At 33.4% G+C, this 27,649-nt stretch overlaps 1 protein-coding gene across 9 annotated transcripts in view; it reads left to right on the forward strand.

Moving 5' to 3' along the window:
- The window catches only part of Kdm6a (lysine demethylase 6A), a 223,155-nt gene that overhangs the window by 164,464 nt on the left and 31,042 nt on the right, over positions 1-27,649 (forward strand). For 2 of the 9 annotated variants that reach the window (XM_027927328.2, XM_027927325.2), the window contains exons 9-18: positions 3,057-3,150; positions 6,261-6,387; positions 11,252-11,350; positions 11,726-11,945; positions 12,508-12,642; positions 13,798-13,893; positions 15,730-15,831; positions 16,782-17,177; positions 20,679-21,457; positions 26,602-26,731. In XM_027927328.2, coding sequence (XP_027783129.1) covers positions 3,057-3,150; positions 6,261-6,387; positions 11,252-11,350; positions 11,726-11,945; positions 12,508-12,642; positions 13,798-13,893; positions 15,730-15,831; positions 16,782-17,177; positions 20,679-21,457; positions 26,602-26,731 — 2,178 coding nt within the window. Of the gene's footprint in view, positions 1-3,056; positions 3,151-6,260; positions 6,388-8,544; positions 8,601-11,251; positions 11,351-11,725; positions 11,946-12,507; positions 12,643-13,090; positions 13,247-13,797; positions 13,894-15,729; positions 15,832-16,781; positions 17,178-20,678; positions 21,458-26,601; positions 26,732-27,649 lie in introns of those variants that run through there. The other 7 variants (XM_071606603.1, XM_027927327.2, XM_027927323.3 and 4 more) reach the window with 6 other exon arrangements.

Here is a 27,649-nt window from a genome sequence, read left to right on the forward strand (position 1 = left end):
TTTTGGTGGTGGTGGTGGTGGTGTTGTGATTGAACACAGGGTTATATTGAGCCACATCACTTACACATCTTAATTTTATTTTTAGACAGGGTTATACTAAGTTGCCCAGACTGACCTGAACATGCTATCTTCCTGTCTTAGCCTCCCTGGTAGCTGGAATTGTGGGTGTGTGCCACCACACCTAACACCTCTGTTGTATTTTTCTGAAGATTGATATTTTTGTTTCATTAACTAGTTTACTTGGCTCAATTTTGTTCTTTTCCCTTTTTTTAGGGGGGGTACTAGGGATTCAACCTAGGGACACTGTATCACTGAGCCACATTTCTAGCTCTTTTTTTTTGTTTGTTTTATTTTGAGAAAAGGTCTCATTAAGTTGCTTAGGGCCTAAGTTGCTGAAGCTGTTCTCAAACTTGTGACCCTCCTGCCTCAGCCTCCTAAGTCACTGGGATTACAGATGTGTGCTATCATACCTGGCTCAGTTCAGTTATTTTAGACGATTTGACATTTGTTCTGTTCACACATAGTTCAGCAATCAATCAGAGATTTGGGCACAGTTTATGTGCAAAATATGATATTTCCTCACTGTGTCTCCTTTCTGGGATTTTTCCTTTTACTTCTAGCTCTTGTGGTAGCTGTTGATTTCTATTTGAGTTCTAGCCAGCCAAGTATAAACTGGGGCCTGCCTGCAGGTGAAAATCTCTCGAAAAGGGGATTACTCATCCGGTGACATTTTTTTTTCTTTACATGTTAACTTTTCCTTTGGTTCAGCCTGATGTTGATCTCCCCTCTGGTACTTTCTGATCATTGACTTTTACATTTCATCCAGAATTTTAAGCTGTCTGTAAAATGTTACTCTAACACTACTAGAGGCAAAACTTCTCCCCAACATTGTAAACCATAAATTTATGTTGTTTTTTAGACATTATTTATAATTGCTGTTTAATGTTCTACTGGAAGCATCCAGTATATTTTAAATCTTTACTTGCCCAGTGACATAGACTTAGGTAGCCCCCAGTTTCCCTAAGTATAAACAGTACCTTTTAGAATATTACTGTTGGAATTTTTCTTTGCTATGTATATCATGAGAGTGAGATTGCTGGATTGTTGTATATTTGTATACCTGATTTCATAAGTGAATTCCCTTTCAACAGGACATGTTTTCCTTTATTCACATTTCCATAGTACTTGGAATTACCTCGAGCTGATCTCGAGGGTAGAAGGTGGTATATCATTTAAACTTGGATTTCTAATTTCTAGAGATATTGCACTTTACATGCCTTTCACGTTTATTATTATAAAATATATAATATGTATAATATAAAGTGTTATAAAATTATATAAATGTGTGGAGTTTTATGTCCATTGCCTGTTTTCATGAAATGTTGAGTTGCATCTTTATTCTTCCTTAAGATTTGTGCTTTTTTGGCCATGTTCGGTAAATTCCCATCCCAAGGAAATATTCTTCCACATTTTCTTATCTTAGCTTTGTACTTTTTACCTTTTATATTTAGGTTTTTAATGCAGTTGTAATTTTTTATTGTAATATGATCCAGCTTCATGTTCCTCAATATGACGTAATCATTTTTCCAAGTATGTCATTGTTTTCGTCACTAGTGTTTGGAGTATGTGTTAATAGCTGTTGAGGTAGTTCTACAAAGATGTCTTGCTCAAATAGAAATGTGGTCATGTTACTTGAAATCATTCAGTGGTTCTCCATTGTCTTAGGATACAGTCAGTTGTCTTTAAATGGTTTAGGAATATCTTTCCAAAGTAGTTTCTGCATTTTCTGCCCAGCCTCCTAATACTCTAAACATGTACCTGTTCTTCCTCTGTGAAGTATCATACTAATATTATACATTACACTTGTTTTCCTGTCTATATTATTTACTACTGTCATCCCAGCCATAGCCATTTCTGTCATGTGTTAGACATTGACCAAATATTTTTTGATTGTAAGAATTGAATAATTCTGCCTTTATCCTTCAATAACTGTCTAACTTTTAGACCAGATTAACATTTGGGTGCAACTAGTTTAGCTGATGAATAAAAGTTTACTTAATAACTATGATAATCTCAATGGTCAATTCTCTAAAATCTTCCCACACAAACACAGATATTTATCCTTAAATTGCCAAAGCTGTTTATTAATCTTATTTGATCCTTAGAACAAACCTTTAAATTGAAAGATGGAGAGATACTTCTTTTTTATTATTTTTTAATTGATGTCTATTCATAGTGTAGGTGACTTGCCTGAGTTCCCATAGTTTTACATTTTTACCTGGTTTTTTTGGGGGGGGAGGGGGAGATTTGTTTGCTCTACTATGGTAGTAGTAATATGAATAAAAAAGCCGCTTCAGTCTATTGTTTAATCACATATATTTTAAAGGTAATATTTAAAGGGTTTTCTTTTGTTGGCTTTATCCTTTTGTTTTGGAGGAGTTGTCTTTAAGCACTATCATTACAACAGTAATGGCTTTCCACCATATTAATACTTTTGAGGAGAGAACTGAGGATAAATGGTTGCATTTAGAGTTTTCTTGTGGAACCTTAAATATTACAAATATAGTTAAGACTATAAGGGCTTTTGATGTATCTGAAGTCATATAACACAAATATTTTTAGATACTATTTTATATTTTTATCTACATTTGTATTAGGTTTTGTTAGTTTTTGTCATGTTCTCTATTTACTGAGTTGCTTGGAAACTTAATGTTTCTAGGTAGACTTTATCTTCATTATTATTGAGATAATTGATGTAATTAAATAGATTGAGGTGATTTTAGCTATTGGAAGTTAGCAGATTTTTAAAAGGTCATATTGTAGTACTTTGGTATAGTGAATATTACTTTTACTGGTGTTAGATACTCTGGAGCATGGTCTATTCTATTCAAAGCCGTCTGAGGTTGAAGAAACCTCAGTAATGGAATCAATACTTTTTCTTTCAGTTGATTTTTAAAAATATATGAAAGCATCAGTATTGTCTAATCCTTAATATATGTAATAGTTCTTTAAAGATTATGTTTATTTTTCTCTGAATCTCTTTTTCTACCCTTTAGAGGAAGTATCATTCTGCAAAGGAAGCTTATGAACAACTTTTACAGACAGAAAACCTTTCTGCACAAGTAAAAGCAACCGTCTTACAACAATTAGGTATGTAATAGTATGTGTTTAGTATAAGTGTTTCTTTTTATGTTTTTAACATGTTAGGATGGCAGATATGTGGCTCATTTATTCTGTTCTATTCCTTCTTTTACTCAGACTTGATAAACTTCATTTGAACCCAACATCCATCTCCCTCCCTTCATTCCTCCCTCCCTTTCTTTCTTTCTTTCTTTCTTTTTTTATACTTGGGATTCAACCCATGGGTGCTTTACCACTGAGCCACATCCCCCAGCCTTTTTTATCTTTTATTTTGAGACAGGTTCTCACTAAGTGGCCCAGTCTGGCCTCAAACTTGTTATCCTCCTGCCTCAACCTCTTGAGTCGCTGGGATTGTGGGCATTGTACCACCTTGCCTGGTTGAACCCAGTGTATTTCTTCCCTCTGCCAAGCACTGTCCTTGTATAGTGTGTCGCAGTATAATTCTTTAGTACAAATGTCCCTTTTAAGCCCTCAGAATTACTCCCAAGTATTTAACCCATGATCCATGCCAGATGTAGATTTAGCACTCGGTTAAGTGATTTGCCTAGAATCACTTAGTGTTTGGTGAGCTTGTTTTCATAGTTTAATTATAACTAAAACTTTTTTTTCTAAAAATTGTAGCACATCTAACACTATATTTCCTATATGTATGCAATTCTATTCTGATATTGAACTTGACGGTATGTAGCCATTTGGATGTCAGGTGTCACTGTCACCAAGAGGATAATAAAGGAGCTGTTTAACAATAATGCTGTTACCTAATTATTGAATCTTGTTTCTTTTCAGTTTTGTATATTTGGTTTTGGTTAGGGCAAATCATTAATTTTAAACCAAGATTGTACACGGAAGTTTTCATCATGTAACTATGTTTTATATAATTTTGAAGTATTTTAGATTTATTAATATATAATTAGCTATACAAAATAAACACATTACCTTCATATAAAATCTTTGTTTTTAATTTTTAATTTTATCCATTAGAATTTTACTTCAGTTGTCTGTACTTCTTAAGAGTTGTGGAGGATGTAGTTAATTGATTTATTGTTCTGGGGACTGAACCCAGGAGCACTTTGCCACTGATCTATATCCCCAACCCTTTTATTTTTTATTTCGAGATAGGAGCTTGCTAAGTTGCTGAAGCTTTCCTTGAACTTGGGATCCTCCTGTCTTAGCCTCCTGAGTTACTGTAATTACAGATGTGTACCACCACGCCCAGCTGAAAATATTTATTCTTAATGATGTCATCTTATAGTGTTTGAGTAATGTGAATTTTTATTTGTATTTTGTATTATATTTTATTTTAATACTGAGGCTTGAACCCAGGGGTGCTCTACCACTCAACTGTATACTCAGCCATTTTTATTTTGAGATAGGGTCTTGCTAAGTTGCTGAAGCTGGCCTAAAGCCTGTGGTCCTCCTGCCTTAGTTTCCCTTTCACTGGGATTACAGGCATGTGCTACCATGCCCAGCTAAATTTATATCTTTAAATTAAAGCATGTTTATTAATACAGTAAAAGATTATTTTGATTCTTAAGTAAAAAGAACCAAATGTGATGCCTTTAAAAATGTTAGCAAAAATGCATTTACTTTTTAAATTTAAGAAATAAGTTGAAATAATTTTGGTTTCAACTGTGTCTGACTTATAGATCATCTGATCTCTTTGGCAATGTCTTATTGAATTTCAAGAGTATAAAAGTAAACTTGTCATTGTTTTGAATAGAAAAGTACTTGCCCCTAATTGGCTCAAATTTAACCTGCATCAATCCTTCCAATTTTGATTGTCACTGCTGTTGAAACAGCTCCTTTAAAGCCCATTTCTCTAAATACTGTTCTTACTACTATAGTGGGAGAGAGATGGGAAGAACAGATGATTTAATGTGTACTTGACTTAGAGTTGTATAAAACACAGTAACAGAATCCCCTTAAAATATCTTTTGGTGCATAGCAATTAGAGTAAATGTCAGGAACAAAGGGTCTTCATTTATTATATATACTATGGACTGTATACAGTGAACAGAGCTAATTTTATGCATTTGAATGATCCACTGATAAATTTAGCCAGATTATTCCTGTGAATCTTGAAGATTTAGAGTATACTAATTCAGATTGCAGATACAGCTCAGTGGCAGAGTGCTTCCCCAGTATGCATGAGCCCCTGGGTTGAATCCCTAGTAAATCCACCACACCCCTCAAAATATAAGTTATTTTATGATCTAATCTTTTTATTGATTATCTAGGCAACAAATTCTTAGGAAAACTTATTTATCAAACAAACATTAATGGTATTTGTACATTAGAATACACTTTTCTTACAGCTCTGGGTTTTTAAAATTATCAATTGCCAGTGAGGTAGAGTTGTGTGTGCACAATTTAATCTGAACTATGACTATATAGCCTTGTATTGTTACTTGGAAATAAACATTAGGGTTAATAAAGTGTCTTGGAGATTCTTAAAATATACATTGATTTTTACATGGAATAGTAAAAATAAGACTTGGACTGGGGATGTGGCTCAAGCGGTAGCGTGCTCACCTGGCATGCGCGGGCCGCTGGGTTCAATCCTCAGCACCACATAAAGATAAAAATAAAAAAATAAAGATGTTGTGTCCACTGAAAACTAAAAAATAAATATTAAAAAGTTATCTCTGTCTTAAAAAAAGACAACATTTTTATATTCTTTGTTTGATTACTTGGACTTTTTTTTTTTTTTAATAGAAAAGACTACTGATAGCCAGTAGAACCTTGTTATTTTAACTTTGCTTAATGTTATATATCTTACATTGGACATTTGATTGATAGTAGATTTCAAATCATAATTGTACTTGAAACTTACCATGTAAAAGTGAATACATCATTAGAGTATGTATGCTTTATAACCTAAACGTTAAATATTATTTTAATTTTTTTTGAATGAAAGCTCGATGTGGCTTTGATAATTATTTACTGTGGGAAACAGACTTTCATTGCCAGAATAGCCAGTTCTAAAATGTGGTAGCATATACTCTAAACTGAATTAATGAGTTGATCGAAAAGGGTATTTTTATTTGTTTTCTGCTTAGTAATCTTAAAAATGAAATACTCAGGTAATGTATGTAAATATTTTAAATCATTTACTATAGGTTGGATGCATCACACTGTGGATCTCCTGGGAGATAAAGCCACCAAGGAAAGCTATGCTATTCAGTATCTCCAAAAGTCCTTGGAAGCAGATCCAAATTCTGGCCAGTCCTGGTATTTCCTTGGAAGGTGAGACTTTTTAGACATATGACTTTGCTTTTGTCCATTTCAATTACAGTCTAAAATGTTAGTTTATACTTATATCCTGAGTAACGTGTTTTCTCTTTTAAATACATTATCAGAAGTATTACAATGGAAGTTAAAAGAAAGCTTTTAAATATGATGGTTTCCTTATAGCATAAAATAAGAAACAGGACATTTCTTATTTCGGTATTGGATTTTCTTTTGACCTGAATTATTGCCAGTTTTTAAAATGTCTTATTGCCAGATATTAATTTTTTCAGTAAAGTGTTTAAATGCCTTTTCTTCTGATTTCTAGTATTTTTTCTTTATGTCTTTACATACCCTTAATAAAGAAGACATAAAGTAGCCTAATGACTGCTGGGAGCCAGTAGAGCTTTGTTATATGTAGTTTTGATCAATAATGTATATCTAAGAAATGAATGAACATAATTTGATTAATAGTAAATCTCAAGTCACAACTGCTTGATATATTTTGGTGGAAAAAGTGGGTACATTATTATTAGATATGTTGAAAAGCAGAAAAGTGACATGTAGGGAAAAACGTTTTCTGAGTCTGGAAGCTTTTGTCATGGTTTTCAAACATTGAATGTCTAAATTATGCTTAGGAATTATCTCACATATACTTTATGTATGTGTATTGGCCAGAAGACTTAGATTCAAGTACTGTCTTAGCTACAATTTGTGGCATTGTGGATGATGCAGTTAAACCTTTTGAGGCTTCAATTTATTTTAACCTGTTAATAAGAGTGGTTCTCAATTGGGGACTGTTGGGGAGTGCTGCTGGCACGTAATGGGTAGAGGTAGGCATGCTGCTAAACATAGTCCAATATATAGGATAGGTCTCTACAACAAAGAATTACCTGGCTCCAAATGTCAATAATGCTGCAGTGGAGGAATTTTAGATTAAGTGATCTGCTAGGTACCAAAAATATCCTATTTTGTTTTCATTTTAATTATTGTTCCATTCTCTGTTTACGTAAGAATATTGTGAGTAAATTTGCCATATAATCACATTAAACTTTAAATTATTTATATGGCTTCATTTTTCCTTTGAATAGCAAGTATTGTTTGTGAGGGACAATAATGCTGTTTCTTTAAAGAAGGAAATAGTAAATATATTAAATATTAATTATTATGTTAAGTAATAATTAGTCAAATATTTAAAATATTCGATTGCTCATTAATGTACAATAAGTATTGACTGAAGGCTACTTATTTAGGGCAGATTTTTTTCTCATTCCTGTTCATGCTTATAAAATAGTCTAATTTGAGTTGCTCCTAAATAAAGCTCAAGTGTCTAAACCGTGTTTCTCTTCTGTGAAAGCAAAAACTGGATCTAGTCATCTTTCTTTTTGCCTGACAGAATGATTATTCAATAATGGAATAAACAAGCAAACTAAATTCCATTTGTACACTAATACCATTACCACTGTTAGTGTAGCAAAATGTGAGGTTTCATGCAGTGATGACTATTAAGAAGATCTGATACTAGGAAGTGGGAGTTTCTAGTTTTCCTATAGTTTCAAAGTTTATATATGAAAATTTCTTTTAATATAGATTAAAAGGAATACATGTTAGAAAGTGTTTTCCTTTTGTCCTGAGATTAGTAGATTAATACAAAACAATAGTGTGAATATCATCTTAGTAAAAGTTTTTAAATTGAAATTCTGGATTTATAAAATTAATATATAATGAGCTATATCTAAAATTATTCTTAGTAATCCTGTAATTTTCAGCTTCAGTGAGCAATATTCCAGAGAAGTTTTAGAGTTAACTGTTTTTACGTGCGAAACCATTGAGATGTCTTTAATTTAATCTTTTGGAAAACGTTTCCAAGTGTGTAATACACTTTTCCTGACTTCTCAAATAAAGGTACTTTTCACAGTTTAACTTGCTTTAGAGTTAAAGGTAATCATTTTAGACATTCATTATTTTTCACCTGTAATAATTCTGGTTCTTGTTTAGATTTACTTTGATATTTACTTACCCTCTTTCGCTGCCTTCTAATGTGAGAAAATTTTGTACATAAATTATATTTTAGAAGTTATTTTAAAGTTCCAAATGAAGACTTCAAGTATCAGAAACTTGGGGGTTTGATGACTAATGTCTCTGAGGCTTTTTATTATTTACTTCTTCATTTAGGTCTGTGTTGAAGATTGAATACGCTCATCATTTACCATGTGTGAAGTTGTAATGTGGTATTCTACTGTATTGACCCCTGTTGTTGACCTTGTTATCACAAATTATAGAATATTAGAGTTGGGAGGGATAAGGGAAGTCACCTTACACCCTATAAGTACTGTCATTTTATAAATGTAGAAAGTAGATTCAGAGGAATAAAATGTTTTGTCCAAGGTCACACAGATATCACAACAGGAACTAGACCCTAGGTTAACCCAGGGCTTTTTAAATTACATAGGCTGTCTCAGAGGAACCTAGTTAAGGAAAAGTTGTTGGTGATTGGATTGGGACATTTCTATTTGGGCACATTGATTTCCTACTTTGACTTTGTAGGACCAGAATGTGAAAACACTGGTTTGGGGGCACAAACTGCTTATTTCTGCCAGCAGTTATGCAAATTTGTCTATAAATCTAGAGATTTGGCTTTGATTTAACAACAACAAAAGGAGCACATTTCCTACTCTTTGTTAAGCGTTCCCTTTCCCTCTAGTATCTGTCCCTGTTTGGCATTTTTGCTGACCTTTTCTCATGAATTTTCCCTTTATGAAGTGGTCTGTAGATGCTGTCTGAAACTTTTTTTCTTCTGTCTCAGCTACTAATGTTTTTTCCATTGTCCAGTGCACATGGTGGTGATTCCTTAGACTTACATCTCTTTTAGGTGTCCTATGCTCTTACAGCTTCTCTTCCATATAGATAAATTCTAAGTCTAGATTTGTGTTTTTATAAGCTATCTTAAAATTCCAGGTCCACATCTGTTCTTTACCAAAATTTCCCATTTTAATGTCTTCACTGTGTTAAAATCAGTATATATCAAACCACATTCATCACACTCCTCCCCTATCCAGCTTCTTGCTCTTTTCCTTTTGGGGGGGAAAAAAATCACCATTTTCTTCCCTTTTCTTATGTTGCCAGGGATGGAATCCCGTGCCTCATACATGCTGCACAAGCTCTCTACCACTGAACTATACCTCCAGCCCCATTTCTTTCCTGTTTAATCAGGCTTTAAAGCTAAGTTATAGCCCCCATCACCATGCATATCTAATCAGCCAGTTATGGAGTCTTTATTTGTCTTTTGCATTCTTGTTTTTGCCATCTTTTGTTCTCAACAGTTCCATTACTTTCACTTCAATTTCGACCTTTTCAAAACCAGTGAGTGTTGGGAGGCTGAGGCAAGAGGATCTTAAGTTCAAGGCCAACCTCTACAACTTAGCAAGGCCCTGTCTCAAAAGGGGGGTGTGTGTGGCTCAGTGATTAAGCACCCCTGGGTTCAATCCCCAGTCCAAAAATAAAAGAAGTGTGACCATCCTTTTTTTTTTTTTTAATTGTGCATAACTTATTTTCCTTTTAGTCTGCCTGTACATTGTTCGCAGAATTAATATTCCTGTAAAGTGCTTCCATTATGCCCTTTTCCCTTGTTAGGAAAACAAACTTCAGGGTATTCTTGAGATGGTATTCTCTACTGTTTTGTATCTGTGTTTTCTTATAAATACACTATTCTTTGCTCATACTTATTCAAAATACCTTCTCTCATCTTCTCTGCCTAAATTAGTGACTCCCAGACTTTTAGATGACATGAAAGATTCAAAGAATAAATTTAAGATAAAAATATGTTGTTCAGGCAAGCAAAGGTGTTTTAATTTTTTTGTTTTGCACAGCACGAATATTAGCTTATTAGAAAAATTTTATATGTGTATGTTGTATGTGTGATTGTTTTTTCATTTTGTCTGCTTGGCAAACTTGCCATATGTTAACTGGCAATTGGAATCACTGATCTAAATAATAAGCACTTACACATAGTCATACCACTTATTCTTACTCTCCCCACCTCCTTTTTTTTTTTTTTTTTGCATTTTCTAAATTCTGCAGTAAATAGTAATCTGTTTCTAGATTGTCTTTGCTAGCCATTTCATATGGTATTGCGACATTTATTTTTAATTCTCAGCTAAATTATAAGCTTCTTGAAGACAGAGACTGGGGTTTTTCTTTTCTTTTTTCCTTCGGTGCCAAGCTAAGAAGACAATTTCTGTATTTGTAATTTCAGCTGCTATCTATGTCCATCTGCTAAATTTGTATTAAGAAAATGGCAGGTCCTTGAAAACTTCAATCTTACCTTGCTTTCTTCATTAGTCATCAAAATATTGCACTTTTTATTTTGTTGTTTCTGATACTTAGATATCTGAGATGGACTGTTACATTTTTTAATGAATTAAAGAATTATTGCCTTCCATGTTAATGAGAAAGAAGAATAGAAATCTGATTCAAGTCTTACCAACATTCAGTGTTTTGTTTGTTTTAAACTATATTCTGACTGTATGGAAAGGTAGAGATGAAGATACGTAAGTGGAGTGGGAAGGGGGCATGTTCAACTCTTGATATTATAATATTGAAATGATATGGCCAAAACCTATTTTAAGGGACTTCATTAGTACAGCATGCTTTAGCACTTATAAGACAGACTATAATATACTTTACTGGAGTGCTTATTATAATATACATTATAATTCCCATATATATATACACACGTATACACACATATACACACATATACATAAATATATTAAACTTACTAGGCTTTTTAAAAATTTGCTTTGATATATAGTTCATCCTTACAGCAAATTAATTAATTTCAGTACTAATGGAATTTTCTTGATTTCCCCTCCCCTCTCAGGTGCTATTCAAGTATTGGGAAAGTTCAGGATGCCTTTATATCTTACAGGCAGTCTATTGATAAATCAGAAGCAAGTGCAGATACATGGTGTTCAATAGGGTAAGACTTTGTATAAAATTAATGGTAATTTAGTTGACGTGCAAAGAAAATTGCATCATATACAATGTACTTTTTTTCTTTTTTCTTGGTACCGGGGGTTGAACTCAGGGGCACTCGACCACTGAGCCACATCCCCAGCCCTATTTTGCATTTTATTTAGAGACAGGGTCTCACTGAGTTGCTTAGCGCCTCACTAAGTTACTGAGGCTAGCTTCGAACTCTCGATCCTCCTGCCTCAGGCTCCCGAGCCCTGGGATTACAGGCATGCGCCACCGCGCCCAGCTCATATATAATGTACTTTCGTAGTTTAAATCATGTTGTGAATCTAAGCAGTTCCTCTTAGTTAACTTATTTGTTCTTAATTTCTCTTCCTAGTGTGCTATATCAACAGCAAAATCAGCCTATGGATGCTTTACAGGCCTATATTTGTGCTGTACAATTGGACCATGGCCATGCTGCAGCCTGGATGGATCTAGGCACTCTCTATGAATCCTGCAACCAGCCTCAGGATGCCATTAAATGCTACTTAAATGCAACTAGAAGCAAAAGTTGTAGTAATACCTCTGCACTTGCAGCACGAATTAAGTATTTACAGGTAAAATTTTTAAATAGCAGTCTCTTAAAGCCATGTATTTACCCAGGACACTCAGGCAGGAGGAGGGTGGCTGGAAAGTTTGTCTAGTTGTGTTTTGATGTCTATAATCTGTTTCCATATTTTGTAAACATACCATAGCTTGTAATATTATTTTACTTTTCATTTTAAGTAAGATATACAGTATTTTAAAAGATGCTCTTTTGCACATTTACGCTGTTGATGCATATTAATTTACATAATTTTTTTCTATGTGCTGTCTACATTTTTAAGTTGTCATAGCATTTTAAAGAAAAGAACACAAACACTGTCTTTCACTCTTGCTTGGAGTTTCATGAGAAGACAGCTATGAGAACTCTGAAAACAGAGCTCAGCTTTGTTTTGATTCTCACAAAGGTTTATATTCCGGTTACCCTCTTTATACTTAGTATCTTTCTAAAGCCCCAAATTTAGAAGCTATTTTCTTTAAAAAAACAATTAGCTATACCATTTAGGAAGATTTAGTGGACTTGCTCTTACTCAAGTAGGCTTGTGTTAAATTTGCTTTTTACATAATTTTTCCTAGGCTCAGTTGTGTAACCTTCCACAAGGTAGTCTACAGAATAAAACTAAATTACTTCCTAGTATTGAGGAGGCGTGGAGCCTACCAATCCCCGCAGAGCTTACCTCCAGGCAGGGTGCCATGAACACAGCACAGCAGGTGAGAAGTTGGGTTATGTTCTGCAGGTGCCCAGCTTTAAGGGTTCTTTTCAATCTGTAGTGGTCAAGCTTATTTTACTAAGCCCAGGAGGCTTTTATTAATGAAAAGCCTTTTGATTTAATTGCAAAGGGAATCTAGACCAAAATAAAACTCCCTCTGATATGGGAAGATTTTGGGGTGCCAACTTAGACCTTTGTGCATTTTCATTATTTTGAAGGAGATTTCTTAAAGTAATGCTGCAATGGTTTATTTAATTTTTAAAGCAAGTTTTTCAAAGGAAGGTACACATTCCTCCATTGATTATTCATTTGATTTTGATTTTCGATAATTGCAATCAGCGATGTCCACATAGCTTTGAAAAGTATGCAGCTTGTAAAGTTTTGTAATTTGAAGGAATGAATTAAGAACATATAGAACCCTATTTTTGTCTTCCTTCTGTGATTCTTAGGCATGTAAACCTCATCATCCAAATACTGAACCTGTATTAGGCCTCAGTCAAACACCAATTTCACAGCAATCCTTGCCACTACACATGATTCCTTCTAGCCAAGTAGATGACCTGTCCAGTCCTGCCAAGAGGAAAAGAACATCTAGTCCAACAAAGGTATATGTTTTAGAGAAATAGAAATCCCAGTCAAAAGAGAAGCTCTAACTGCCCTCAAATTGTGCAGTTTGAACAACTCCTGTCCTTTACTTTAAATCTGTGGACATCAAAGAGTGAAAGGTTTGAGTTTTTCCGTCCCAAACTCTTGGAATCATTAAATATAGACATAGGGATAAATTTGCATTCATCAAATCATTTTATTCATCTCCTTGCCGTTAAGATCTCAGCACACTTTTCATCATCACTTTTTACTGACATTGAAATAAACTTAATGTTGGATCTAGTGAACAGTTTGATATTTAGGCTAGCCACTTGGGCCATAGTTTAGGGGTGGGTCTTTTGGGGTGGCTTATTAAAGAATTAGTATTTTAAATTTATGATTTATAAGCTTAATATGCATGAAAAATTATCTTTTTAAAGAATATAATGTTATAACATCTTTTATGTATAAATAGTCCATAGTCATTTGGCCTCCATTAGTCATTATTGTTAACTCTATGGATTTAACCAAATATTCTTTAATTTTTTTTGTTTTTATCAATTTCCCTCAGAATACTTCTGATAATTGGAGTGGTGGCCATGCTGTGTCACATCCTCCAGTACAGCCACAAGCTCATTCATGGTGTATGACACCACAGAAATTACAGGTATGTAAAACTACACTTTTGACAGATTGTTTTTTCTATTAAAATGTAGTAGAGGTAGTAAGTTTTAAGTTCTTTAGGTATTCTTAAAGTTGAATGGTAGTTAACTGAATTGATAAGTCCATAAGTAAAATGAACCCACATTTGCCAGAAAAATGGAGATAAATTCATTCGTTTTTCATTTTATTTTTAAATAATTCTTTCTTTCTTTTTTTCTTTTTGTAAACAGGTAATACATTCACATGGTTCAAAATGCATAAACTGTAATGTAGAAAATACATATGGTAAAACCTCCTTCCAATTCCTGCCCTTACCACTCACTTCTCCTAACAGATGGCTGGTGTTACTAGTTTCTTTTCTGTCTTTCCAGAAATAGTTGTACATGTACAAGCGGATAAGCTTACCCCCCTTCATATACTATTCTCCTTGTTTAATAAAAGAGAATATACTATATTCAAGTTGTTACCCCTTATCTGTAGTTCTACTTTCTGCAGTTTCAGTTACCAGCAGTCAACTGTGGTCCAAAAACATTAGATGAGAAATTTGAGAAATAAACCATTGATAAATTTTAAGTTGTATTATTCTGAGTGGCATGATGAAATTCTACTCTGTCCCACAAAGGATGTGAATTATCCCTTTGTTCTGCATATTCACACTATTATATACTGCTTGGCCTTAGTTATTTAGTGGCTATCTCATTTATCAAACAACTGTTGTAAGCTGGGCACTGTGGCACATGTCTGTAATCCCAGCAGCTTGGGAAGCTGAGGCAGGAGGATTCCAAGTTCAAAGCTAGTCTCAGCAACTTAGCGAGGCCCTAGCAACCTAGTTAGACCCTGTCACAAATAGAAATAGGGTGCTTCTGGGTTCAATCCCTGGTACAAGAAAACAAAACAAAAACTGATGTGATTTTGTGATATTTCAGTGCTTGCATTCAAATAACCCTTAGTTTACTTGATGATAACCACAAAACATGAGTTATGATTTTGACAGTTTGGATATGCAAAAGAGGAGCCACACAGTGCTGCCTTTAAGTGAAAAGATGAAAGTTCTTTATTTAATAAGAAAAGGAAAAAAAAATATATGTTGAGGTTGCTAAGATCTAAGGTAAGAATAAATCTCTTACCCATGAAATTGTGAAGAAGGAAAAAGAAATTGGTCATTTTGTCGTTATACCTCAAATTGCAGAAGTCATATCCACAATGTGTAGTTTTTTTTAGGATAGAAAAGGCATTAAATTGCAGGTTTGGTAATCGACAGTTTTAGGTTTCCATTGGGGTCTAAGAAGATATTCCATGTAGATGAAGGGGGTCTACTGTATGCTATTTAACAATGCATTTTACAGACTTCTCATGTCAGTATGTAAAGTGCTTCTTTGTTCTATGGTTGCATCATATTTCTTTCTATAGATGCCACACTTGTTCTTTAAGCAAATAACTAACTTTGCACATTCAGCTTGTCTTCAAACTTTAGCTGTTCCAAGCTGCTGGGATTACAGAGCTGCTTCAAGATGCATTATTGTCATAATATATTTTTAAGCTTTAGGAATTTTCTATACATGTGCTGAAAAATATTGTATCAATCAGTAAAATTTCATGTCCATTTCTCTGAAAGATCACATTATAGTAAGCTTTGTTTATATGAATTCTTAGTTCTTAGGTTTTTCAAGCTTTTTAAAGGACTTTATCTTGGCGTTGATGATTGTTGGTCAGAAATCAGTGTCTTTGTCCAGATAGTGGCTCTGAGATTATTCAGTTATTTCAGAGAAAGGTTGCTTAGAACACTTAACTTGTTTCTTAAATATGTCTTTGACTGTATTCTCCTTTTTTCTTCTTCTAGCACTTGGAACAGCTCCGCGCAAATAGAAATAACTTAAATCCAGCACAGAAACTGATGCTGGAACAGTTGGAAAGTCAGTTTGTCTTAATGCAACAATCCCAAGTGTGTATAGCATTTTTTCCCTAAAATTTGTTAGCATTTTGAGTATTTTTATTAACTGTAATATTATTTTAGAGCATGTTCATACCCAATTCTATTCTACCAATATTTCATAGAATTTAGTGATATTTGCTTCTTAAAATACTAGTAATAGCAATTATACTTTAGAAAAAAATCAGCAATAAATTTAATTTTGAACACTTCATGTTTTATTATTTATTTACATGACATTTGACCTGTATCCTAAGGGCTTAAATTATTTAGCACCTAATAAGCTATCCTAAACTGAGATGCCATTTTTATAGGGTATGTTTAGTTTGAAGATCTGGCGTACTTGTTTATGATGAAATTTTGAGATCTTCTATTTTGTGTTATAGAAAGGACCTAGTTCATATTTCATGGCATAATCATCACAAATTTTTTTGCCCCTTCCCTTTTTTCTTTTTGCAAAAATGTGAGATGTGACCATTTTAAATTTGTGCTAGTGTTACTTAAAAAATTTATTACTGAACTCTTTGGTGAAAGATTAAGACACTTGTGAATATGTTAATGCAGTGGAGATGATTATGCAATGAAATATGCTAAATTGTAGATTTCATAATTTTCAACTGCTTTCTTTAGTGATTACTAATGGGATGTTTCTTTAAAGTGAAACATTTTTGCCTTTTTAAAAAATTTTTTTATTTTAATTAGTTATACATAAAAGGAGAATGTATTTATGCACTTTGATATAATTTCTCATTTTTCTGAGTATACATGTTGTGAGGATAGGAAACATTTCTGCTTCTTATATGTGAATAAATACAATTTCTTATTTTTAGCATTGCTATTTTTCAGCCTAGCAAAATATTAGGGTTAAATCAGAGATTACCTGATTATTCATCTTCACATTCTGATTCTGTTTCCCTTGGACCACACACATAGCATTTACTACTTTTCATTTGTTTTGACAGATGAGACAAACAGGAGTTGCACAGGTACGATCTACTGGGATTCTTAATGGCCCAACAGCTGACTCATCACTGCCTACAAACTCAGTCTCTGGCCAGCAGCCGCAGCTTGCTCTGACCAGAATGCCTAGCGTCTCTCAGCCTGAAGTTCGTCCTGCCTGCCCTGGGCAGCCTTTGGCCAATGGACCCTTTTCTGCAGGCCATGTTCCCTGTAGCACATCAAGAACGCTGGGAAGTACAGACACTATTTTGTTAGGCAATAATCACATAACAGGAAGTGGAAATAATGGAAACGTGCCTTACCTGCAGCGAAACGCACTCACTCTACCTCATAACCGCACAAACCTGACCAGCAGCGCAGAGGAGCCGTGGAAAAACCAACTATCTAACTCCACTCAGGTAGTAGACCAGCTGCTTTTTTGTCCTCCCATATAGTAGTATTATCTTTATTTGGTTTTATACATTTTAAGAGAAGAAGTAGTAAAACTTGAGGTAACTGTTTTTATGAGGATTTTTGTAGTACTACAGTTTACTTACGATATTGTGATTCAGTACATGCATATATATTTTCTTTTCCTCTAAAATTTCCCCAGACACAGGTATTCTAACATATATACAAAAGAAGAAGAAAATAGATCATATAGTTCCCCCAAACCCATTGTTAGTTTACAGTGGTATCTATCATAAGCAAGATGTTCATTTCTGTAGCAGTAGATAGTGATCAACATCTGAGTATATTAGGAAAGCAGATCCAAGAGGATTAGCTCATAGAGTGGGGTGTAAGAAAAAGAAGTCTCAGCTAGCTAGACAAACTGGATGAATAGAGGATACCTCGGGTATCATCACCAGGGGGTAAAAACAGGTTGAGAAGAAAACTCATTATTGAACCTTGGGGCATTCTAGTCTAATATGCCAGGAAATTTAAGTACCAGCAAAGAGGAACAAAAGAGGATTGACCTGTGAGGTAGTAGAAGATCTAGGAGAATGTAGTGATTATCTGGAGCCAAGGAGGAGGTCATGATCAAAGTGTACATTAAAGAGTGCTTATAGATCAAGTAAGGTGAACTGGGTATTGATCATCTGGGATATTTGGTGACATTGCTGGGCTTGAGAAACTGCAGAGTATAGGCAAAATCTGCCCTACAATCTGTTTTTTTTTTTGATTAATAATAGCTAGTGAGCAATAGATGGGTTTTGCATTTTTAAAGGGTTGTTTAAAAAAAATGAAGAATGTGTGAAAATGTATGACCTGCAAAGCCTGAATATTTTCTATCTGATCCTTTACAAAAAAGATCTGCCAACCTTTGTATAAGAGCAATTTCATTGGATTGTTGGGGGAAGAAGGCTTGCCTTCAAAATGAAATGGGAGTAAAAAAAATGGAAGTATCAAATATAGACAATTCCAGCACAGATACTCAGAGTCATATAGGCTATATAAATAGGAAGTATAGCTGAAGGGTAGGTAGGATCAAGAGTTGTTTTGTTTTAAATTTAAAATGAGAGAGAAAGCAGTGAAAACTAATGGGAAGCATTTAGTAGAGAGGAAGAAATTGACAAGAAAGAAAAGAGAATTGTTACAGTGGACAGAGGATATGGTTTTGGGAATTCATTGTTTTTAAACATTAAAGGAAGAGGATAACATGAGATTTTTGTTTAAATACTTATAAAAGTTCTAATGTATAATTGGTAGTTAATAAATGGGAGCCATTGTGAGGATTGCAAGATATGGTTCTATTATATTTTTACATATAGTTGCTGGAAATTTGCCATCCTTTAAAAACATAATGGGGGGTGGGGGGAGAGCAAACCAAAACCGAAACCTCAGGTTGCAGGCCTTCATAAATGACTGAGAATACTGAGTGGCAGGGAGCTCCAGCCTTTGTTTTACAGGCCTCTCAAGTCTAGTGTCTGTTGGAATGTTACAATTCAGGTAATGAAATTGAGAAAGTTGTCTAAAAATACTGTTGAACTGATTCCAGGTCACACATTTCCCAAATGAGGTTGCTGCATGTCACTACAGCTGGAGAGCCTCTATTTCTGGTATTAAAAGCATAGATCTCAGTTAAACAGTATTTTTTTATATATACTGTCTCATAATTAAACTTACTCAGATATTTTTCTGAAGTCATAATGAAAACTAAACCATTGACAAACCTATATGATATAATGTACACATTTGATCTTTTGGTGATAGGAAGAAATATAGATCTGTTGTTAACTTGCATTAATAGTTTTGAATAGTTTATTCAGAATTTGCTTTTGGTAACTAACAAGATATGAAAGTAAAATTATGTAAATCATAGGTGATTCTTCAGCAAGTACTCTGAATTTATTGCTTAAAATGTCTTGATTTGCAGATAGAGAAGGTATAATAAGCAAGTTTACCACATGTCTGCATATTAAATCAATGTATTTGTTGAATGGTTAGCCTCTGAGTTAAATATTTGATGATAAATGAAATTTTGGCTCACTTACCCAGACTTTCTTGGATAATGCTTTAAATATGGATATGCTTATAATCAATATTTTTACTTTATGAAAAGTTTCCATGTAACTTAACAGATTTCATCTTTCAGCTATTATTATGGTTGGATTTTTAGTTACATATTTAATCATCTAATTGCACTCCTTTACATGATCACTAATGTGTATCAACTTTTTATGTTCCTAGGTTTTTAGTTTTTAGGTAGATAAGCTTCTTGAATAAAACATCATTAGTTCAGATTTTTAGCTTAAGAAGCTTGTTTTAGGGGCATGCTAGCTGATTTTAACTAGAATAGATGTAAATTCAGCCTTTTGCATATAAATATATCATCAGCTAAATTATTATTCTTTTATAGCTTATTACTGACAAGTTAAATTTCACCTTTCAAAATGCTACTAATCTTGGTACTGATGTAATTTTCAGCTCAAAACACAAAAGTCTTAAATTTTTTTCGAGGGGTTGGTGTCCATTTAGTTGGAATATAAGATAAGTTAATATATGATAATCTTATAAATCTTGTGAACTACTACTAGTTTTGATCTGAAATATAACAATTGAAAACTACTAAATTATTGTTTCACAATTCCAATGTTTAATAGTATTGTTGAAAAATTAAGCTTTCCGACTTAATTATTTTGTCAGTAAAATAAAATGAAATATTCTTCTTAAAGAAGTTTCTCTGCGGCAGCAGGGGCAATTTTCAGGTAAACATTGTACATCTTAGTTCCATTTATCTTGTTTTCATTTCATTAAATGTCGTAAGTGACCTTCCTGTGGACTTGAAACTTTTACTAACTGTAGTATACTGCCCCCTCAGATTGCTTACATAGTAGCAGTATATTTTCCAAGTGTTTGAATTAAGTTGATGAAAAATGTTGTTTATTCCTATGTCTTCTGTGGAGACATATAGTGTTTTTAATATATTGTGGGCCAGTAGTTGGGAAAACTTATTCCTTGACATCTTTTCATAGATTTTAAAATTTTGCTCTTAATTGGATATAGGTACTTTAATGGTATTTGAATTAAAGAAGGATGTATTTTCATTGTAACTTTAAAGATTTAATGAATTCCTTTCTATATTAATCTGTTAGTAGATCACATACCGGTGAGTTGGTTTATGTTGATCTATGGTTATAGCCTTAATTATTAATGATACTTTAATCCCTGCCTAATATTAGAGATGAAAATTTATATTTTATAACATACAGTTTAGAATTCTCAGTGCTTCATGTGAACTAACTTCTGTCACACAAAAAAAATGAAGAAACACCTTGATAACTTTAGGAATTGGGTAAAATTATCTTATACCATTAGATGTTCATTCTTAGTGGCTTTGTTTTTTAATATTTTAAATTCCATATATGACCTCCGAATTTGCTTAATATTAGATTTGAATGATTTTTCTTTCTTTTTAGGGGCTTCACAAAGGTCAGAGTTCACATTTGGCGGGTCCTAATGGTGAACGACCTCTCTCTTCCACTGGGCCTTCCCAGCATCTCCAGGCAGCTGGCTCTGGTATTCAGAATCAGAATGGACATCCTACCCTGCCTAGCAATTCAGTAACACAGGGGGCTGCTCTCAATCACCTCTCCTCTCACACTGCTACCTCAGGTGGACAACAAGGCATTACCTTAACCAAAGAGAGCAAGCCTTCAGGAAACACATTGACGGTGCCTGAAACAAGCAGGCACACTGGAGAGACATCTAACAGCACTGCCAGTGTCGAGGGACTTCCTAATCATGTCCATCAGGTGACGGCAGATGCTGTTTGCAGTCCTAGCCATGGAGATTCTAAGTCACCAGGTTTACTAAGTTCAGACAATCCTCAGCTCTCTGCCTTGTTGATGGGAAAAGCCAATAACAATGTGGGTACTGGAACCTGTGACAAAGTCAATAACATCCACCCAGCTGTTCATACAAAGACTGATAATTCTGTTGCCTCTTCACCGTCTTCAGCCATTTCCACAGCAACACCTTCTCCTAAATCCACTGAGCAGACAACCACAAACAGTGTTACCAGCCTTAACAGCCCTCACAGTGGGCTACACACAATTAATGGAGAAGGAATGGAAGAATCTCAGAGCCCCATGAAAACAGATCTGCTTTTGGTTAGCCACAAACCTAGTCCTCAGATCATACCATCAATGTCTGTGTCCATATACCCCAGCTCAGCAGAAGTTCTGAAGGCATGCAGGTTAGTGTGGGAAAGTTCATCACAAAGTGAAAATGTTTGACTACTTACTAGCCTGATCGTAATGCTGAAATGTGATTTGGATCTTTTAAGATAAGGGAAGTAAGAAAAAGATGGTGTAGTAGTTCATTTAAAGTAAGTGTTTGATAGACGCTTTGTTAAGCTTGGATGTTGTGGTCATATTTATTGATGTATCAGATGTGAAAAGGATTTCTGTAAATGGCTTAATCTGAATGGGTGTGTCTGAGTGTGCGGTTACTGCCCTCTACTGGTTACTAGGGTTGTCTGCTTCAGTGTGATTGACTGCTCTGGGGATTGAAACATGGGAATGGGTTAAATCACATTTGACCAAAACACAAGGTCTGGCAAACCTTTTGTTTAAGGCAGAGAGCTGAGGATTGTCTGAACTTAGTAAACAAAACCTTTTGATCGTAGCCTGTTAGGCTATGAATGAACCTCAGCAATTATCAAGGATAATCTCAGCTTACAGTTAAGAAAACTGGACTGTTTTATTTAAATCTAGAAGAAGTTATAAAGCAGATAGAAGAGGAAGAGGTCGGGGGAATGAAGAGACATGAAAGAGTGTTATTCTGGAAGGGGCAACTATATTCTGCTAGTTTTGTAAAGAGGGGGCCTCTGAAACTTAGGAAGAGATGAGTCTCTTCGAAAAAAAAAAAAAAGAAGAAGAATCAAAAGTTCAGGCAGCACCATTTTCTTTGGTATTTGGAAGACATATAGATTCTTCTTCTTTTTTTTTTTTTTTTTTTAATACCAGGGGTGCTTAACCACTGACCCACATCCCCAGCCATTTTTATTTTTTTATTTTGAGACGGGTTTTACTAGGTTGCTTACAGTCTCACCAAGTTGCTGAGGCTGGCTTTGAACCTGTGATCCTCCTGCCTCAGCCTCCAGAGCCAGTGGGATTACAGGCAAGTGCCACCACATCTGGCAACATATAGATTCGTAATGACCTTTTCATTATGCATGGCACATATTTAATTTTTTTAATTGTTGTTTTTCTCTATACATGACTAAATCTTGGATGAAAGTTAACATAGTTAGGAAAAACAAATATTTCTGCAGTATTTTCTAAAACATTGAATTTTAAATTTTAGCAGCAATATAGTAGGTTTTTAGAAAAACCTTTATTTAGCTATAGATTGTAATAAAATAACAGAGCATTCCATAAGTAGAAAATATAAACATTAGCTCTAGTTGTCTACATTGACTAGTGAATATAGCTTATATTGCATTTTTAAAGTTCAGAACAGTTCTCATTTAACATTTGTATAATCTCTTCCTGCAGCTACTAGTGCTTAATGTGTTTTATTTGTTGTTTATCTAAAAGTGTGGTTATTCTTTCTATTAAATTGTTTTATTAGAAGATATCCTGGGTCCACCATAAAATGTTTGTCACTAATGAATGGTCGAGATAAAAATTAAAATTTACATTTTTATATAGTTACTTTTGAGAGGCATGGAGTAGGGGCAATGGAGTAAAGGGAAGAATTAATTTTAAACAAGTTTCAATTAATTTAAATCTACCACTTTAATTGTAGTACTGGAACTTTACTATAAATATACTATATAAAGAGTTTGAATGTTTAAAATATCTTCTGATCTGTATTTTATGTATTACTTTTCATTATTAACTATTTAGCTGTAATCCTTAATTTTTCTGCATAATAGAAAAATTAGTAGATGCAAGTAGAGAAATACATCTTTTTCTTATTTTATTATTTTGTCTATTGGGTCCACATTGCTGGCAGCATTTTCCTCAGCAGCCTACAACATGATGACCATTATCATTAATCTTAACTTTCTTACAGTATTTTTACATGTCAGTATTTAATGCCACATTGGGTGATCTCTAAATCAAATTCTTCCAAAGCATATAGTACATTTGACTCTTTAGAAATTTTTACTTTAGAGATTTTGATATTAGTCCTTTTGTTTAGCTGTTACACTTTCATGCACTTCAACTGTGGGCCCCTTTAAAAATAGTAGGAGTGTTCAGATCAAGAGTTATACCTGGCTCTCTGGGGACACAGTGCCTTGACTCACTGCCAATCTGATTGCTTTCTGCCTGCTTCCTACTCAGCTGCTGTGGCTTCTGTCCACTTTCTTAGCTACTGCTGTTGATTCCATTCTGCTGGAGCAGGGGCTTCCTTCTTTATCTGCTCTCTGTAGACTCAGTACAGTTGTTAGAAAATGGAGAGAAATTGAGTGGTCCAAAATTAACATCATGGACTGTATGGAATCTAAGGGTTTTCTGGAGGAATACTGTCAGAAAAAGTTCCATGGTACTGTGTTCTGTTCCCCAAGTTTTAAACTGTATAGTAGTAGTTTTCATTAATAAAGTTTTATACTTACGGTGCCTAGTCAATTGCATTTCTTAATATATTAAAGATTATAATCTTCCATTTTATTTTTGAGGCCTAATATGGACATTTGCTTCATATAATTTGGTAGAGGAAAAATTTGAAAGTAAATTTATGTCACTATTTCAAATAATTGGGCAACCATTAATTTCTTCTATTCTGCTTGGCTTAGGAACAGTTTCAAAATGGAATAAAAAGATTTAAAGTGGGACAATATATAAATCCTTTCTAGTACCTGCTTCTTTCTTCAATTCCTTTTCTCTCTACTTTGCATTTTTATATTAAAGTTTCATTATTGGATTTGAGGTATTCTAAACAGTGTTCAGAAGATAGTCTATTCCTGTTATTTATCCTATTAATCCTAATGCCCTCTACATTAGGATTGAAAAGCATATTTTAAGTAGAAAACTTAATCACTATATAGTGATTATAGTCACTATGTAGACAGATGTTCATACATAATTTCCTTCAGGGAAACTTCTTTTTGTTTCAGACTTGATTTTAATAGGCAAGTGGTCAATATTTGAAACACAGAAAGAAACTGCTGGATATGAATTGTTTGTATTATTTAATCTTAGTACCCTTTTATTTTTACATGGCTACTTAGCTTTCTAAAGTAATGATTATTTTTTAACCTGGTTTAGTTTGTCTTATTGTTGCAGTGGTCAGTGTTACACATGAAAAGGCAGTTACTTTTGCTTCTTTTATGGTTTAAATTGTAATTGCAACATTCAAATGGTTAAATCATTATCAGCATTCCTAATCATGCCTCCTTTTTTTCTTTTCTATTTTAAAATATAGTCAGCAACGTTTTCCATTGTTTTCTTTCCCATTTTTCTTAAAAAAAAAAAAAAAAAAAACACTGTCACAGAACCGTAGAAATGATAGAAATAGGCAATTCTACTAAGCTGCCAAACCCCATTTTCTAGTCTCATAAATGTCCAGAATGTTGTAGAAACTTAAATTTTGGTGCCACATTTAATTAGTGTGTGATGCTGTTTTATGGTACAGTTGGCTTTTAGTACATGGTTCATATCTTTCCATTTTTAAAAATATTGATCGATACAAATAGTACTACATCCATCTCCTTTTTTGAAAAACAAATTTTATGTATTCTGAAACATTTTGTTGTTCAGGAGTTAAAGAGTGGCAGAGGTACAATTCAGCATGAAAGCTAATTATTATTTATGTAGATATTGTAAGTGAATGTTTTATCTAACACTTATTAATGATAATACTTGAATTGTTTCTTTATCAGTCTCTGCCAAGAATTTTCTACTTGATAAAAGCAAAAACTTAATGGTGTTTATATATTATACCAATTTTATACCTTAATTTTAAAACTTGGAAAAATCCTATATCTTTATCTTTAAATGTACAGAATACTTACTCTTTTGTGGAGAGATGTTGAAAATTGGCATTGGGTAGACTATTTGTTCAATCTTTAAATTAATTGTTAGACAAGCTAAAAATTGTACTTTAATAACAATTTCACATACTGTACTTAAGTCAATTATTTTAAACTTGATTTATTCCTTTGTGATGTGTCATGAACATTTTGGTTTTACTTCCAGTTATAGTTGAAAAAATTAAGACAGACACCTATGGTGTGATTTAGGATAACTCAACCATTTATAGCAGTGGAATTTCAAGACTTATTTTACATTAGTGCCAACTAGAACAGATGATTCATAAGATTTCTTCAAGGTATCAAAAACATAGTAAAATAAGGAAGTTTAATTTTGTTCCAACAAGTATGTTTCTATAATTTGAAACAAAAAGTAGCTAAGTCCTTCTTTAGGAAATAAAGTTACTGAATTTTTGACTTCCCATATTAATTTTAATTTTCAGTCTTATTGAAATTGTAATATGTTAAAAGTACTTGATATTTTAATGCATTGACTGGTTTTGAACTTGTGATAATTTGATGAGGTGATAATTTGATAATCATTCTAAAATGATTAGAAAACTCAAGATTATTTCTTACTGATTTTCTAAATTGGGTAGAAATTTTAAGAAATTAGGAATATCTTCATTTTTTTCTTACATGAAAAGAATTACAGATTGGGGATAATTCTATCATATCTTAAGAATTTATAATTCTAGTAAGTATGATACATTTATTAAGGGAAAAGAAACCCTAAATACTAATAAGTAATGATGAAATGCAGCATCTTAGAATGAATAGCAACTATACACATTGTTTAAAAAATTAATATAATTTGATGTAAAGTTTAATAGATGGAAGTCTTGCTGAATTTTATTAGCTAAGAAGTTGTAAAACAAATCTTTTTTAAATTTGAGAAAAGAAAGGAAAAAAACTCTGAGAGTTATCACAAAGATATTCTGGTTACAATTGCTAAGATGAGACAGGAAGAGAGACATATTTTATTATTATCTAGACATTTATTGGTCAGGTTAACATTTCAACATTTGATGGAAAAGTATCTTATAGTAGAAGGAAATTGGAACCCATATTTGTTCTTTAGGTGAAGAAAATACATTGGAAAATTACAAGCAAAATAAAGAATGTCATCAGTAATCCATGTATTATGCTTTTGTTTTTCTTCAGTGAAAGATATAGGAATCAAGATAAGTATTTGCTGAAATTAATACTCATTCTTAGTTTTTTCCTGATGGATCGAAGTTCTATAGATTTGTATAAATACCTAGTCATTTAATTAGGACAATTCAGGATTTTTTTTTTGGTTTGTTTTCTAAGTAAACATATAGCTGATTTATTCCCCCTTCTTTTTTTTTTTAAAGGAATCTAGGTAAAAATGGCCTGTCTAATAGTAGCATTTTGTTGGATAAATGTCCTCCTCCAAGACCACCATCTTCACCATACCCTCCCTTGCCAAAGGACAAGTTGAATCCACCTACACCTAGTATTTATGTAAGTCTGAATTAACTGACTAGAAATCAATCAATCAAACCAGTATTTGCACCTACCTGTTTTTCATAAAATCTTTGTTTAAGTCAACATGGATGCCCTTTAGAAAGTGTTAGAATTATTGGTAACAGTGTGAATATCCAGGCAAGGGGGAGATGTATTGAAAAGGCTTTTGCAATAACATTTTATAAATGCCTTCTTAGCTATTAACTATCATTGTATTAGAATGTGAAAAATATTTTTACTGCTTTGATTTTTGAGCTATATTAGGCAAAAGCTAGCTAAATGTATGGACTTTTTTTGAGTAAATTGGGTTTTATATCTGCATTCTACTAGTTGTGTGGACCTTAATGTTCATTTTGTTTTATACATCTACCAAAAGAAAAAGGATATTATCTACTGCAAAAAAAAGTGTTTTGATAACCAAATATGTGATAATAGATGTATATACTAACCTACTAAAAAGCTTAGTAGGTTATTTGAAATGTTTAAAACTGGATATTAGGCCTGGGGTTGTGGCTCAGTGGTAGATCGTTTGCCTAGCATGCGTGAGGCACTGGGTTTGACCCCCAGCACCACATAAAAAACTAAATAAACAAAGGTATTGTGTCCATCTACAACTAAAAATATTTTTAAAAACTGGATATTAGGTTTACTTTATAGAAATCTGGGTAAATAATACAGGAAGATTATTAGAGTTGAAATCTAAGCAATTCCTCTTTTATGTTTGTTTCTAAATAGATCCTGCTGTTGCATTTCCTTCCATCTTCAAACTTCAACCTCAAATGAAAAACATTTTTAAAGTACATATAAAGTTAGGATAATGTACTTAGAATTAACTTGCATATATAAATGATACTTGAGTTTTAGAAATTTGGCCCTTTTGCTCTGTGGAGGCCAGTTAGTAGTAATCTTTCCTCC

This window comes from Marmota flaviventris, chromosome X (genome assembly GCF_047511675.1).
Source record: "Marmota flaviventris isolate mMarFla1 chromosome X, mMarFla1.hap1, whole genome shotgun sequence".
Classification (NCBI taxonomy): Eukaryota; Metazoa; Chordata; class Mammalia; order Rodentia; family Sciuridae; genus Marmota; species Marmota flaviventris.